The sequence below is a fragment of the Gavialis gangeticus genome, unplaced genomic scaffold (assembly GCF_001723915.1).
Source record: "Gavialis gangeticus isolate Ggan-Ray unplaced genomic scaffold, GavGan_comp1, whole genome shotgun sequence".
Lineage (NCBI taxonomy): Eukaryota > Metazoa > Chordata > Crocodylia > Gavialidae > Gavialis > Gavialis gangeticus.
The window spans coordinates 45,631,863-45,644,939 of NW_017729029.1; the positions used below are offsets into that span (position 1 = coordinate 45,631,863).

Sequence of the window (13,077 nt, forward strand, 5' to 3'; positions counted from 1 at the left end):
GGGCGGGGTGGGACGGGCGGCGGAGTGGAAGCCGTAGCCCCCCCATAGGCCCTGTCACCCGCCTGGAGTGCAGCCCAGCGCAGCCCTGGCCCTGCCCTGATCCAGGGCCACACACAACTCCACTGTAAGCATCTCATGCAGATGCGCCCAGTGTTTCATTCATAGTCCCGCAGCGTGTGATCCTTTGTATGGTTATGGCTTAAATATGTCTGTGTTTCTATATTTTTAGTAGCTTTTTGTTGGGTACAGGGCATGGGGCATTATGCAGCAGGTAGACAAAAAAGAGGATGAGTGATGTTTTCTAAGACTAACACTGAAAAAACAAGTAAAATTGAAATAAAAATAAACGCAAAAGCAAAGAGTGATTGGTAATGAACCAAAGTGGCTTCAGGTTACCAGTACTCTTTTCCTGGCGATTTAGTTATGAAAGTGAGTTATGAAAGACTATGACAGTCTCCCTCTCTCTTCTCCTTCAGAGGGTTAGCATGCCTGGCTAGCTACTCTGTCCAAACTCTGCGCAGGTAGATTGATGTCAGAGCAACGGAGATACCCAAGTCCAGCGCCCACTTTAAGTCATTTCATACATCAGCTCAGAGAAGAGTCCTCAAAGTACCAGCCTTACAGGTTGCATCACACTGTAAATGTCCCTTATAAACCTTTTTTCAACCCTGTATTTTTCCAAGGATCGAGGAGAGATGAGATTTGTCTCTTAAGCGCCCTTGAAGGTGCTGCTGTTTGTAACACAATAGTAATTAGAGGCCCTGGTCAGGCTCAAGCCCCAGCATGTTGGGCACTGTACAAACATGGAGCAGAAAGCACTCTGCTTTTTGAAGATGGATTCACGTGCCCCTGCCACAGTCTGTGGAAAAAAGGATTTGCTATTGGGCATTGATGTTTCTCTATAGCAGGTGCATTAACTAAAATAAGTCTTGGGGAGGGCGAAGAACAATTATTTTCAGGTCAGAGCAATCTGAAAATGGCAAATAGCATGAGAAAACAGGCCCTTTAAGACCCAGATCTCAGGTACATTTATTTCCCTTTTGCTTCCAGCCCGGCCCTACTTACAGCTTTGTTTACTGCCCACAGGCATAGAGAGCGAGGCATCTGCACAGTGCACACGTACTGGTGGATAAATAGCAGCTTGCTGAGGTTAATCTTCTGCAGTGAGGGACTGGCCACATCCCCAGGAGACCTGATGTGTCACTTTCTCATGCACATTAATTCTGCGCATCTTCTGCTGGCCATAGAAATGGTATTTTTTTTCCTGCTTTCCACTGCAGTGTAACATTCGCCTTCTGAAATTAAGAGGTGACACTGCATTTCTGGTGAGTTTTCCTGTTTAACCCTTAGAACACTGGCATTCTCTAACGCTTCCTCCAGAAAGGCTGGCAATTTTTGTATGGGACTTTTGTGCAAAAGCAACAAATTGATCTGATGCATCCCCATTTTCACATTCCTATGGCTGGCTGGCTGGACAATGCCAGCGATAGTATTTAAATGGTATTGCATTCAGTACTGCACATTAAGACATGCTCTCAATGGGTGGTTTGCAACCTTATTAGACTCAAGGCACCCCTTGGAAATGCTAGCTCTTAGCTTTCACCCAGTTTTTGACTACAGAAAAATAGAGTGATGCTTCTGCTGCCAAGAACTCAGAAAGACCACAGGGGCTGTGTCCAGATGAGCATGGCCATGTGGTATGTGGTGCCATAGATATGTCTGTGGTGTCACATACCACACATTCTGCTGCTCTCCATGCTGCAAAGTAGCAGGTTTGTTTTGTTTTTTTTGATCCCAGGAGATCCCAAAGTCAAAAAAACCTGCACCAAAAAATTTAAAATAAAATATGGAGTGGTGCATACGGGGACAGTCCATGCTACCCAAAACTGGATCCTGACCAGTCAGAGCCACACTCCAGCTGCTGGCCACAGTCCGAGCGGCAGGATTGCCACTGCTGCAGCCCCAGGAGGCCCCACAAGATCCCAGGTAAGGCTGCCGGGGCCAGCCCAGTGCTGACTCCAGCCCCCCCTCCCCTACCTGCCACATGCCAGAGGGTGTGTGGCACAGGCATTCCCTGGGGACAAGTAGCAGCGGCAGAAGGTGTGCTGCTGTTTCTTGTCCCTGGGGAAACAAATGTCCACGCTCTCATGGACACAGAATGTTCTTGACACCATAGATTCCCACTGAATACTATCCCTTGGTTTATTTTGTGAATCATGTTGGTGTTTGCACATGTAACAGTTGCGTGACACCCCACAGCACCCTTAAAAGCATATCAGGGCATTCCAGGGTGCCATGACACCCTGGTTGAGTATCATTGCTCTAAATACTGACACAGACCTATGGTGCAGCTTCAGAAGAGCCCAGAAGGTCCCTTCTGCTCTTCCCAACATCTTTTGAGAGGCAAGGCTCACACGTGGACAATGCAAGGCAATGCTCCAGTAATACAAAGATCACATCTTGCTAAGGTCACACCTGTACATTAAGTGTATGATCTTTGGATCATGCACACATGACTTCTGCATTTTCTTGGTGTGAGCCCACTACAATTTCCTTCTAAAGTCCCAGCTTCTTTCCATCCCCAGTGCCAGAGATGATTAGTGGCTAGGTTTCTCCCTGCCACCTAAGCCCTGATCCCTTCCTCTCCCTCACTCTCCTGCCATTCCTGGACCTAGCAAAGAAATGCTGATCCAATATATCATGAAACCATTTATAGCAGTTCACAACCAGGAATGGGCAAATATCCTGGCTAACCATCCCTTCAGTCAGGCACTGCTAATCACATGAATATGATATCGCCTCCACCCTCTGCATTTGTATTTGTCAGCTATTGCCCAAGACTTTTCAAGCAATAACCTTTCAAAGCTGTGCCACCTTGGAAAACTCATCCATTCTGCTTGGTAATACAATGTAATAAAGGAAATACTGAAAAGTGCAAATGTACAGTAGCATAATTTACTTACTGCTTCGTTTGTGAGAATACACCCTTCAGGGCCTTCCATTAGCTCTTTGATCAAGTATAATGGGATTAGTTTTCAGTTATGACTCTGCAAAATGCAGTCTCGGCTTAGTGCCTTTCACTTCTCTAAAGGGATTGTGCATGGGAGGTGCAGCCCTAGAGACACAGTATATTTATTTGGAAAAGATTGGGAGGGAGATGGCTGACTGCTACTATAACTGCTGCTCAAGCCCAGGCATCATTATTGTTGAGCTGCGTTCACATCGTTGTTCTGCTGCGGCTTCTGTCCAGCTCCACTCTGCCTAAGGTGAGCGTTTGCAGACTCTGATTTGGGCTTTAATAGGACAAGGGAAGGAGAATGGTCTATTAATGGACTAAAGTTTTAAACAAATGACTTTACCCCCAGTTTCTGTTTCCTGCTCGGTTTATGTGACTATTCTTACAAACATGCTTGTTGCACCTGGACTAATACTGAAGAAAATTGGCCAAAAATGCAGATTTTTAACTTGCCCCATGTAACAAGTGATCATTTCAGCTGTTGTTAAAGCCGCTTTGCATCATCAAGAATTTGGCCCCAAAATATTACACTTGCTCAACCAAGCACTAGAAACCTGCCATGTGACCTCTCTATCCTATCACAACTCACATTTTAAAGGAGCTGTTTGTGAAATAACTACAAATGGAGGATCGTTCAGTGGTGATCTCCAATAGCAGCTGAATCTGAATTTCACGGTTCTGCTCTGGATCACAACAAAGAGAAGCAACGTTCATTGGCTGCACTAAACACACTCAAAACCCACTAAACCCATTCTCCTGAGCCCCTCAGATCCCATTGACTTAAAGGTGTGGAGGGAATTCAGCTCAAAACAAAATGGAGCTTTATGTAAGTATGATTGATAATCATGGCTCTGATATGGGCTGGGGATGAGGATATGTGCTTGCCTGGCCGATTCCATAGTATTTTTTACCAGCCAACAGTTTTTTACCAACCTACCGCCCAGAGGAGAAAGGGGATTCAAAGCAACTTTGCATCATTAAGTGGAGAATGATGATGGCCCCAGCATGGGCCCCAACGCCAACTTGTGCCCATGGCGATGTCTGGAGCAGAGTATATTTATCATTGTTACAGGCTATTATTTATCTGCTTGAAACCTATCTTGGCCAGCCATGTACTGTGGTCAATGGTTGCTGAGTACGTTGAAGGAAGAGAGATGGCAAAAAGCTGGGCTGTTTCCTGCAGCACGGCTGAACTTTCCTGCCTCAATGCAGCAGAAAACAAAACAAAACTCCCCAAATAAGCAAAAAAACCCCCCTCAATAGCCAAGAAATTGGAAACCCAGACTAGAGAAAATGATCAGTTGGTCAGGAGTTTTTTGCTAAGTTGGCTCCTTATAGGACTGTTGTCTGCAGGCACAATTTCTCCTAACAATCCTCTCAGCTGTTGCAGACGATAGACACATATTCTCCCTTCCCCTTCTTCTGACTCCTGCATAGGGCTTGGCCTGGCTGCAAGCATTTGTTGGCAAGTATTTGTTTAATTTTTAAATGTGTTTGCTTCAGCTCTATCCTGTAAGGTCGGAGGTAACAGTTCTTATACACCTAGAGCATACGATGCATTTCTCATTCTCGCTGGCTTTTATGTGAGGCTGTAGAAATCAAGAAGCAAGGAGGCAATAACTGTGTGGGTGCCCTCTCTCTTTATGGTCCAACTTGGAGTTAGTCTGTTGACTTCAGATTTGGATCAAAGTCCCCCTCAGAGAAAAGGAATGTAATGCAATGCTCCATGTGTGAAATGCAACACAAAATGGCAGCTGCCCCATGGAGCACGGGAGAGCTCTCTGCACTTGAAGGTGCACTATAGAGAAAATCGAATAGCAGCGTAACCTTTCAGTTCCATAGCAACCTGCTCCTGTGTGCCTGTGCTCTTGGCTTCCCCATTACCTCCATGCTCTCGGAGTATTAGCTCTGCTTCTGAGCATCATTTCTCTCAAACTACATTTGCTTATGCTGCAGCTTTTAATTATTTAATCAAAACACCCTTATGCTGCTCAATCAGGTTTTCAGAAACATCAGCATATGCTGAGAGAGATAAAATGTGCAATGTGAACTCACCATTTCTTAGCATGCTGTCACAGTGACCCAGAACAGCAAAGAAGTAATTATTTTGCTTAACATCTCGGAGATAGCTAGCTGGCTTTACATTTTTTCCCCTCCTCTCTTTCCATTACAGGACTGTTGATCAAGTTCAGGCTGTGCATTGTACCCCTTAGGCTGGAACAGCCAGAGATACAACAGGCATGTGGGAATGTCTCCAATCAATATCAATTAGGTAAGGCAGTCTTGGAAAGGAGAATGTCCAATAGTTAATGGGGTATCTGGGGTTGCATACACATGGCCTCCAATAAATCATCTTCTGAGTCCTTAACAATAATGATGATGTTATTCTTCCAAGCAAGTACCTTTCTGGCCAGTGAGAAACAGCTATCGTAGCTGTTGTCAGTGTTACGGGTCCTATAACCCCTCTGTGTTCTGTTTTGCTGAAAGTTGATTAGAGAGGTACCATCTGGCTGGATTGCTAATGATCTCCTGTGATGACTGGTGAATCGGATTTCCTCTCAGATAGAGCTAGGCATAGCTGTGTCTCTGAAAAAATCAGGTCTGGGGCACTGCTTTTCATGACTAGTATCATCCTATTGTGCTAGGCGCCCTCTAGCTAGATACAGGTAGTTTAGTCTTGTTATCTGAAGTTAGGCAGGAGACAGTGCAGGGTGGCACTGTAAAGATGAAGGGCCTTGTTAAACTGTAATTTTAGGGGACTACTGGAGCTCTTAACCCCTGGATTGGCTGCATGTTAACACCTTTATGTAGCTTAAAGCACTTGTTATTTGGCTCAAAGTTGCACCATTTTAGGGCAGGATTATCTCTAATCAGCATAACTTTCTTCCTGTTCCATGAAGGTGTGGCCACTCCGCACAGCTGTTCCATCCAGACTGAGGTCTTTCAGTGTCCAAGGATGCAGTGGCCCCTTCCCGTCTTCCTGTTCTGCAAGTCAGGGTGAGTGGGGAGGCTGGGGTGCAGTGGAGCCAGGTACGGTGCCTTGACTCTCGGGTACATCGGGCAGAATGAGCACTGCAGCCTTGGAGCAGCTGGCACCCGCAGTGCCTCCCGTGTGGTCCTCTCCCATGGCCAGCAACCCCACCTCCCCAGGTACCTCAGCCTCTGTGTGCGTCAGGTCCTGGCATCAGCTGCGGGTGCCAGGGATGCTTCCAACTGGAATCTTGATCCCCAGGTATCCAGGTGTACCGTTTTTGCCTGAGGCTCTGCACAGGTCCTAGTCCTGCCCCTGCTCACCACTTCTCTAGTGGCAAGTCACAGTTGTGCAGGTGAAGGACAGTCAGAAAAGGTTTTTTGCTTTAAGATACCCCGCTAAACCAAAACAACACTAAGCCGATTAACTTTTGTGTGGCTTTTAGCGTAAGGTGTAACAAGCCCAAACTCATTCAGAAAGGCATAAACTTTTGTAGGCTACAGCCTGCTTTGTGGTGTGTAGACAGGCCAGTTTATGTAGCAGATTACAGGCCACTTCTTCACCCTTGGGCTCCTTTGCACTGCTGCAGCAGCAGAAGTGGTGAACTCTATACAACATACAACTCTAGCTAATGTACGACACTTTGGGCTCCAGAACACCAGAGACATTATTCCTGTTCAGTGTAAAAGGGCATCTTTTGTTCCTTTATGCAGTAATTCAACAAAGAATTACTCATTTCACTCTAAGTGCCATTGATTTCAGTGGGACTCAGACACATACTTAAACTTAAGCACACACTTAAGTGCTTTGCTGAACCAGGCCTTTTGGGTTGAACGGCCGTGGATTGCTAACTACAAAACACCTCCATCCAGGAACCACTTCCTCTCACAGGATTCTCAGCAGGGGCCCCACTGAGGCTTTTCAAAGGCTGAGAAAGGATCAGGAATACAAGGAAAGGAGACATTGAGCAAAACCTAGCTCAGGAGGAGCAGTGCAATGGAGCAGTCCTCCTGACAGTGGGGTTACTCTGTAAGCTGTCTTCAGCTTCCTTGCATGCAAAGTGCTTTCAACATCAAACACAAGGAGAGAGCTGGGGAAGGGAGGGAGGAGGAGAGTTTAGCTGGCAGAGTATTTCCTTTCTTGCTGACTCTCCTGAGATAGCAATATGCATGGGCTGTAGAGGCACGATGCTCATGTCGAATTGGTTGAGGCCAATTAGGGATGATCAAAGTGCCCCTCCTAAGTATTCTAGCCTACAGCTTTATTTTTCTTAATCAAATTAAACCATAAAAATAACATTTATCATGCTGCCTGTGGCTCTCGGAAGTGCAACTGCTCAAAATTTCTCTAGCTGATGTCAGATATGGGTCTGATCCTGTTCTTTGGAAGTCTTTGAACCCATCACCAGCGTATCTGAGCTTCTAAGGAGATGGGCAACTGTGGAGCCACTGTTCCAAGGTAACTGTCTGGCCTAAATTGCCCTGTTGCAGCTTATACTTACCACAGGATAAGAGCAGGCAGACAGGCAGTTATCCCCCATCAGCTGTTTTGCAGTAAATCCCCTTCCTTTTTTACCTCGCTCTGCTTTGTTCATTTCATCAGAACATGAATGAAGAATCTCCTTACCCTAAAGTAAAGTGATTCTTCAAAAAGTGCTCATAGAGAAAAGGGCGCTCTCAGCTTCCTTATGAAATCTGCTCAGTTTGAAAACAAAAGGAATGGATTTTCTCTATTGCTCCTAGATGGAGAAAGCTCTAGTAATTATCTTAGCATGCACAGGAGTGAGGTCCCTGATCCCCAATGAGTGGCGCTCAACTTTCCATTGACGAGCTCTCTGAGATCCCTTAGAAGCCCTTGGCACCAGTCTTTATTGGAAGCACCTGGCTTCCTATGCACATGGAGCGCAGAGTCTTTTTTTGCACAGCCTGAAAGTAGCCATATTTTAAAGTCCAGATTCATTTCTGGAGGGAGGAGAAAGAATGCATATTATGTGATTTAGTTGTATATAAAGCAAAGCTATGTTCATGTAACATACTGGTTTAGAACTTAGAGGCATAAAAGTCATCAAAATCCAGAAGTCAAGAGGACGTGGGCATTCTTACATCCATGGGACTGCACATGTAGACTCTGGGCAAGCACAAGAAAAAAAGATGAGCTGATGCTTGTGGTTGACTGCTTTTATTTTTAAATTTGTCTTTAATTGGAAGGATACAGCCTGAGCAACTCAGGGGCCCAACTTCTCTGAATGTTTAAGATGCTCCCTTCGCAATGGGCTTCTGAGCATTGATTTCTCTAGCTATTGTGCTCTGAATTGCATTTGGGGCTTGGTATCCTCTCTGCCTTGACCTTTCCTCCCTTTGTTTCCCAGGCACTCGCAAGACTTTTCAAGTCAGCCACTGGCTGCCCAGTTGTGTTTTTAGTTGGTGCTTCAGGCAGTTGTCCAGACAGAGCACTTAGTTATGGAAGTATATTTCTTCCTTAGAGTGGTTGTAACCTTTGAAACAGCTGGGGCAGAGAGAACATGCACGCAGCTGACAAATGGGCTGTTCTGAGTACTTGGAGCACTTTTTGTTCTGGCAGTAGTGTCACTGGGCCCAGCCATGTTGTCATTGCTCTCTCCCTCCAGTCAGGCCATAGGGAAGGCAATAATGTCCCCCTTGGGAATGCTTCTGTGCTGCTGCTGCTTCTTGTGGCCTTGTTGTAAACTCGATGTTTTTCCAGAATTGTGCACAAATGATGGCTCTTTTTGTTGCTGCAGCAAGGCCCTCCTTCATACAGGTCTCACCAAGGAGTTGCCAAATGAGCAGGTGCTCCACAGTCTGCACTTCACTGCGCTCACATGTATTTGTGTTATTAGAGTAGCCCCATCTGATCACGTTTGCTTTTGATCTTCAGGCTTGCAGGAGCAGCTGGTACAGATATCACCATGTTGACCTGTCTGTATCAGCCCCTCTGGAAAGGTCCTCCTAGGCACGAACAACACATGGCCCCGGAGGCTGGGGGGGGCACGGCGACTGCCTCCAGGTGGTGGTGAGCAGGGAGCTCCCTTAGGCGGCCGTGGCGGTGGTGGGGGGTTGGGGAGCACTGACTGGCAGTCAGCGACCACCCACAGACACCGCCAGTGGCCAGCAGCCATCGGGGACTGCCCACAGATGCAGCCAGAGGTGGCAGGGGAGGGTGGCACGTGGCAACCGCCTGCAGGCACCACCGGCAGCGTCAGCAGCACTTTTTGCAGCGGGTGCACTGCCCATCTCAGGGGGTGCGTGTACATCCCCTCCGCATCGCCAATGCTCCTGGGGTTCCAGGCCATTTCAGGGCATCTGGTTGCATGTAATCTTTCTTTCTATAACCTCAGCTGTACCCTGTCAGTCAGAGTGTTGAAGGGCGCAACACTGGTCACAGACCCTTTCGTGCTTTAAGCTGTTTGGTTACTTGTGTGTGACCATAGAGTGAATACCTGAGGTCTTCCATCTGCTGTGATCTTTCTTTTTGGCTTGTTATCTTTCTTCTGATATCAGGTGGTGCAATGCCAGCCAATAAGTGCAGGCTATCCTTTGGTGTCAGCTTTAGACATCCTGTTATTTCATGACAGCTATCATTTAGAACCGGGTCTAGTTTCTTGGCATGAACTGATTGTTCCCATACTGGACATGCATGCTCTGCAAGGGAGTAACACAAGGCAATAGCAGTGGTTTGTAATGTAGTGGGGTTCGCTTCCCACTTCGAGGTGACTGACTTGCAAAGTATGTTGTTGTAGGCGCTGATTTTACCTGTTATCTTTTCCACATGTGCTTTGAAGGTAAGTATTTGGTGCAATGTAGCCCCCAAGTCCACAGGGTTCAGGTGTTCAGGCAGTGCAATTCCATTCCAGGTGATGTTTAATTTCTGCTTGGCTTCTCCATCATGCAAGTGAAAGGCTGTAACCTGCATCTTGGCTGGGCTGGTGCAAAGCTGGGTCTCTGAAGGACAGAGCTTGCTTTGCAGGGGTCTGGGATGCAGGGGCATTCCAGGCAGAGAGCAACAGCAGTCCCCTGCCTCCCACCCAGTTCAGGGGGGAGCAACGAGGGGACTTTGTTCTCATTTGTGTTGTGCCTTGTCTACAGATTAGAAAAGGACTTCAGTCTTTGGGGCCATCTTCATGTCCCATTTCCCAAACAGCGATTGATAAGCACATTCAGAAAAAGCTGTGGTTTAAAGAGAGAGCCCGGGGGCGGGGCAGCGGAGGGGGTCTGCCCGGCTGTGGCATGCCATACTCCTGCCACCTTTCTTGGGAGCACTCGGTGTTTTACACTCCCCCACTTCTGTAGCCACTGTACCATTTTAATCCCTGACAGACTGTACCCAGAAGGGACTCTAGATGTCAGTATAGCCAGGTAATTGAATCAGACCTTTCCTCTAATTCACAGGGCTTCTTTTGATGCTGTTCTTTCTGCTTTCTTTGCTCTCTTGCCTTGCAGCTGATTTCTGCTTTGGGTTTCAGAGTCGGAAGAGTGGTTCGTGCATCTGGAGGGAATACAGATGAAAGGAAACGGTGGTCTGAAACCCAGCTCTGGGAAGGGATAGATGAAGACTGATAAAACCCTCCGCACCCTGCATAGCCCAGTTTTCACTGGCACTGTAAAGAAACTATGGCTTCACCAGAGCACCCCAGGGGCAGGTCCAGAGTCTCCCTGCTTTCTTCTTGGAGCTTGCCTTTTTAAAGGGCCACTGCTCAGTCCACATCCTGTTTGCCAGCTTACTAGACTCTCCCCCTTCCTGAATGCGCTACAGGATCTTGGGTCTGTTTCATTCTGGTTGTGGTCTGGAGTCTCGGGGACTTGCCCGTTTACAACCCAAACCAGCTGCCTTCAGCCAGGAAGGGTCTCATCCGGGTGAAATAGATGGAGGCTCGGTCAGCTTCCTAGTGGTTGTAAGTGCAAACGGTCTCAGGGCGAACAGGTCTGCTTATACCTGGCTGAGATCAGCTGAATGCAAAACGTCTTGGGTACACACAAGGAACTTTGCTACTCTTTGAATTGATGCTCACAGGCATTTTATTAGGACTTCAAGAGCCATTTGCTTGGCTAGAAAATTGAAGTATAGTACAGTACAGTATGTTCAGTTTTAAACAAAGTCATGTCGAAAACAGCTTGAGGACTGATTCTTAAAAGTCACTTGCTTTCTGCATTTGAATGAGGCGGCGGATTCATGGAGCAACAGGATCTGTGGCCTTCAAATTTGGCAATATAAATTACTGGGCTCCAGCGATACATCATCCATGGTGCAAGGGCTCCCACTGTGAGTCGATCTGCCTTATTGCTGAGCAGACTGTATCTCTGCTTGAGACCAGTCCCAGTGAAGTAAGCATGGAGCACTTTTCTCAGCATAAGGATCTGGAGATGAGTTTGCCTGCCTCAGGAGGAAGACGCTAGAGAGATCCTGGCTTCCCTCACAAGCAGGAAGAGGCTGCTAGAAATGCATCATATTTTGGTGGAGGTCTCTATTAGCAAAGGCAAGTTGGGAAGTACCAGCTCTTTTCCAGGGGGACTCCATACCTGAGTGTTATTATTCCTCAGAAATCATCTATCAAATCCTTGTGAATTATTTACGTTTGGCGAATATTCAAAAGGCTTTGAAAACTGATTTCCATAAAGCCAAGGATTATAGTGTCAGAGATTATTTTGCTCTCTCTAGGACATGGGAAAGAATGGGGGAACCAGAGCTCAACCTCAGGCTTTCTTCTGCTTGATGGATTTTCTCTTTTGGGGATGAGTTGTGCTGAATATAGAGGTCCAGGCTTAATCAGCCTTAAAGTACTGATTCACACTCATTGCTCCCTTGCAGCAAATCTGTGTAATCGGTAGAGATGACTGGGGAAGGAAGTTTTCTTCCCTTTTTTAACTTTTTGACAAAATAATTCAAAACCCAACATTTTCTGTTCAAATCCCTCAGCTTGCTTTGGCCTCCCTGGCTGGATTTCGTCTCCCAGATAGTTGCAGATTTCCCCCTTTGCTGGGATACCTTGATGCCTCCTCAGAGAAATAATCCAGCCAGGGGATTTAGCCTGTTGAGGCGCATAAGGCACCTAAGCTCCAACTCTCACCTGCGTTTTTGGATGTTCTTTCTTCATAGGAAAATTGAAACTTTCTATGAAAAAACAGATGATTTTCATGAAACCTTTTATTTCAGTAACCCAGTTTTCTACTGGAAACAGCTTTGACAGAACATTTGACTCACTCGTAGGGCTGTGTGAAATCCCACTTAAATTTATCTCCTGGGCTGTGTATTTGTACCAGCTGGCTAAGGGACACCATCCACAGGCCTCAGGCACCTCACACAATTACAAACTATATGTTCCCTTCAAAACGTATCCATTCTGAAGTGGAAATGGCCCAGGTAAGATCATTTACACTCATGAACCCCCACAAGCTTCTATAACGGGCTGGATAATTTGTAGGGCCATGCGAAGGTTTGGTTACTGATTCAATTTGGCCCAATTTGGTGGGTGAATCTTCTGGGTGCCCCCCCCGCACCCCTGTGGGATGCTTAAACCACCCCAGGCTCACAGTGATCACGAGCCGCGCCTGGTACGTCAAGGTACGTGGAAAAAACATTTAAAGCTGTGTCTGTCACCGAATCGCTGATTCTCCAAATCAGCATCGAATCTTCAGATTTGGATTTAGCCAAATCGAATTGGGACAGGGATCCGAATCAACGAATCAAATCACTGTCCCTGATTTGGGCCGAATCCGAATCGAATATGGCCCATTTTGCACACCACAAATAATTTGATGTCCTTTCACAGCATTTGTAGCAAGATAAAATAGGATAATAAAGGGGATCAGATTTCATGCTTCAGGGTGTCAGGAGATTGAGTAAAGATTAGATCCCAAAGAAAATACCATCTACTGATCTCCCACATACACTTGTATACCATTGACTTCTTGTGGCAAGGGTGTTTTCCTTCCTCTGAAGCATGAAGTGTTATGATTGCTACCAACCTGCATAGATTCATAGATTCATAGATTAAGGGTCGGAAGGGACCTAGTAGATCTTCTAGCCCGACCCCCCGCCAGGGCGGGAGAACAACAAAAAACCCCAAAAAGAGAAA

The 13,077-nt window shown here is 46.6% G+C and overlaps 1 protein-coding gene across 1 annotated transcript in view; it reads left to right on the forward strand.

Moving 5' to 3' along the window:
- LHFPL1 (lipoma HMGIC fusion partner-like 1) overlaps positions 1-13,077 on the forward strand; it is a 43,188-nt gene that overhangs the window by 20,904 nt on the left and 9,207 nt on the right. The window contains 2 exon segments of the mRNA XM_019521043.1: positions 5,204-5,235; positions 5,238-5,313. Of these exon segments, the coding sequence (XP_019376588.1) occupies positions 5,204-5,235; positions 5,238-5,313 (108 nt within the window).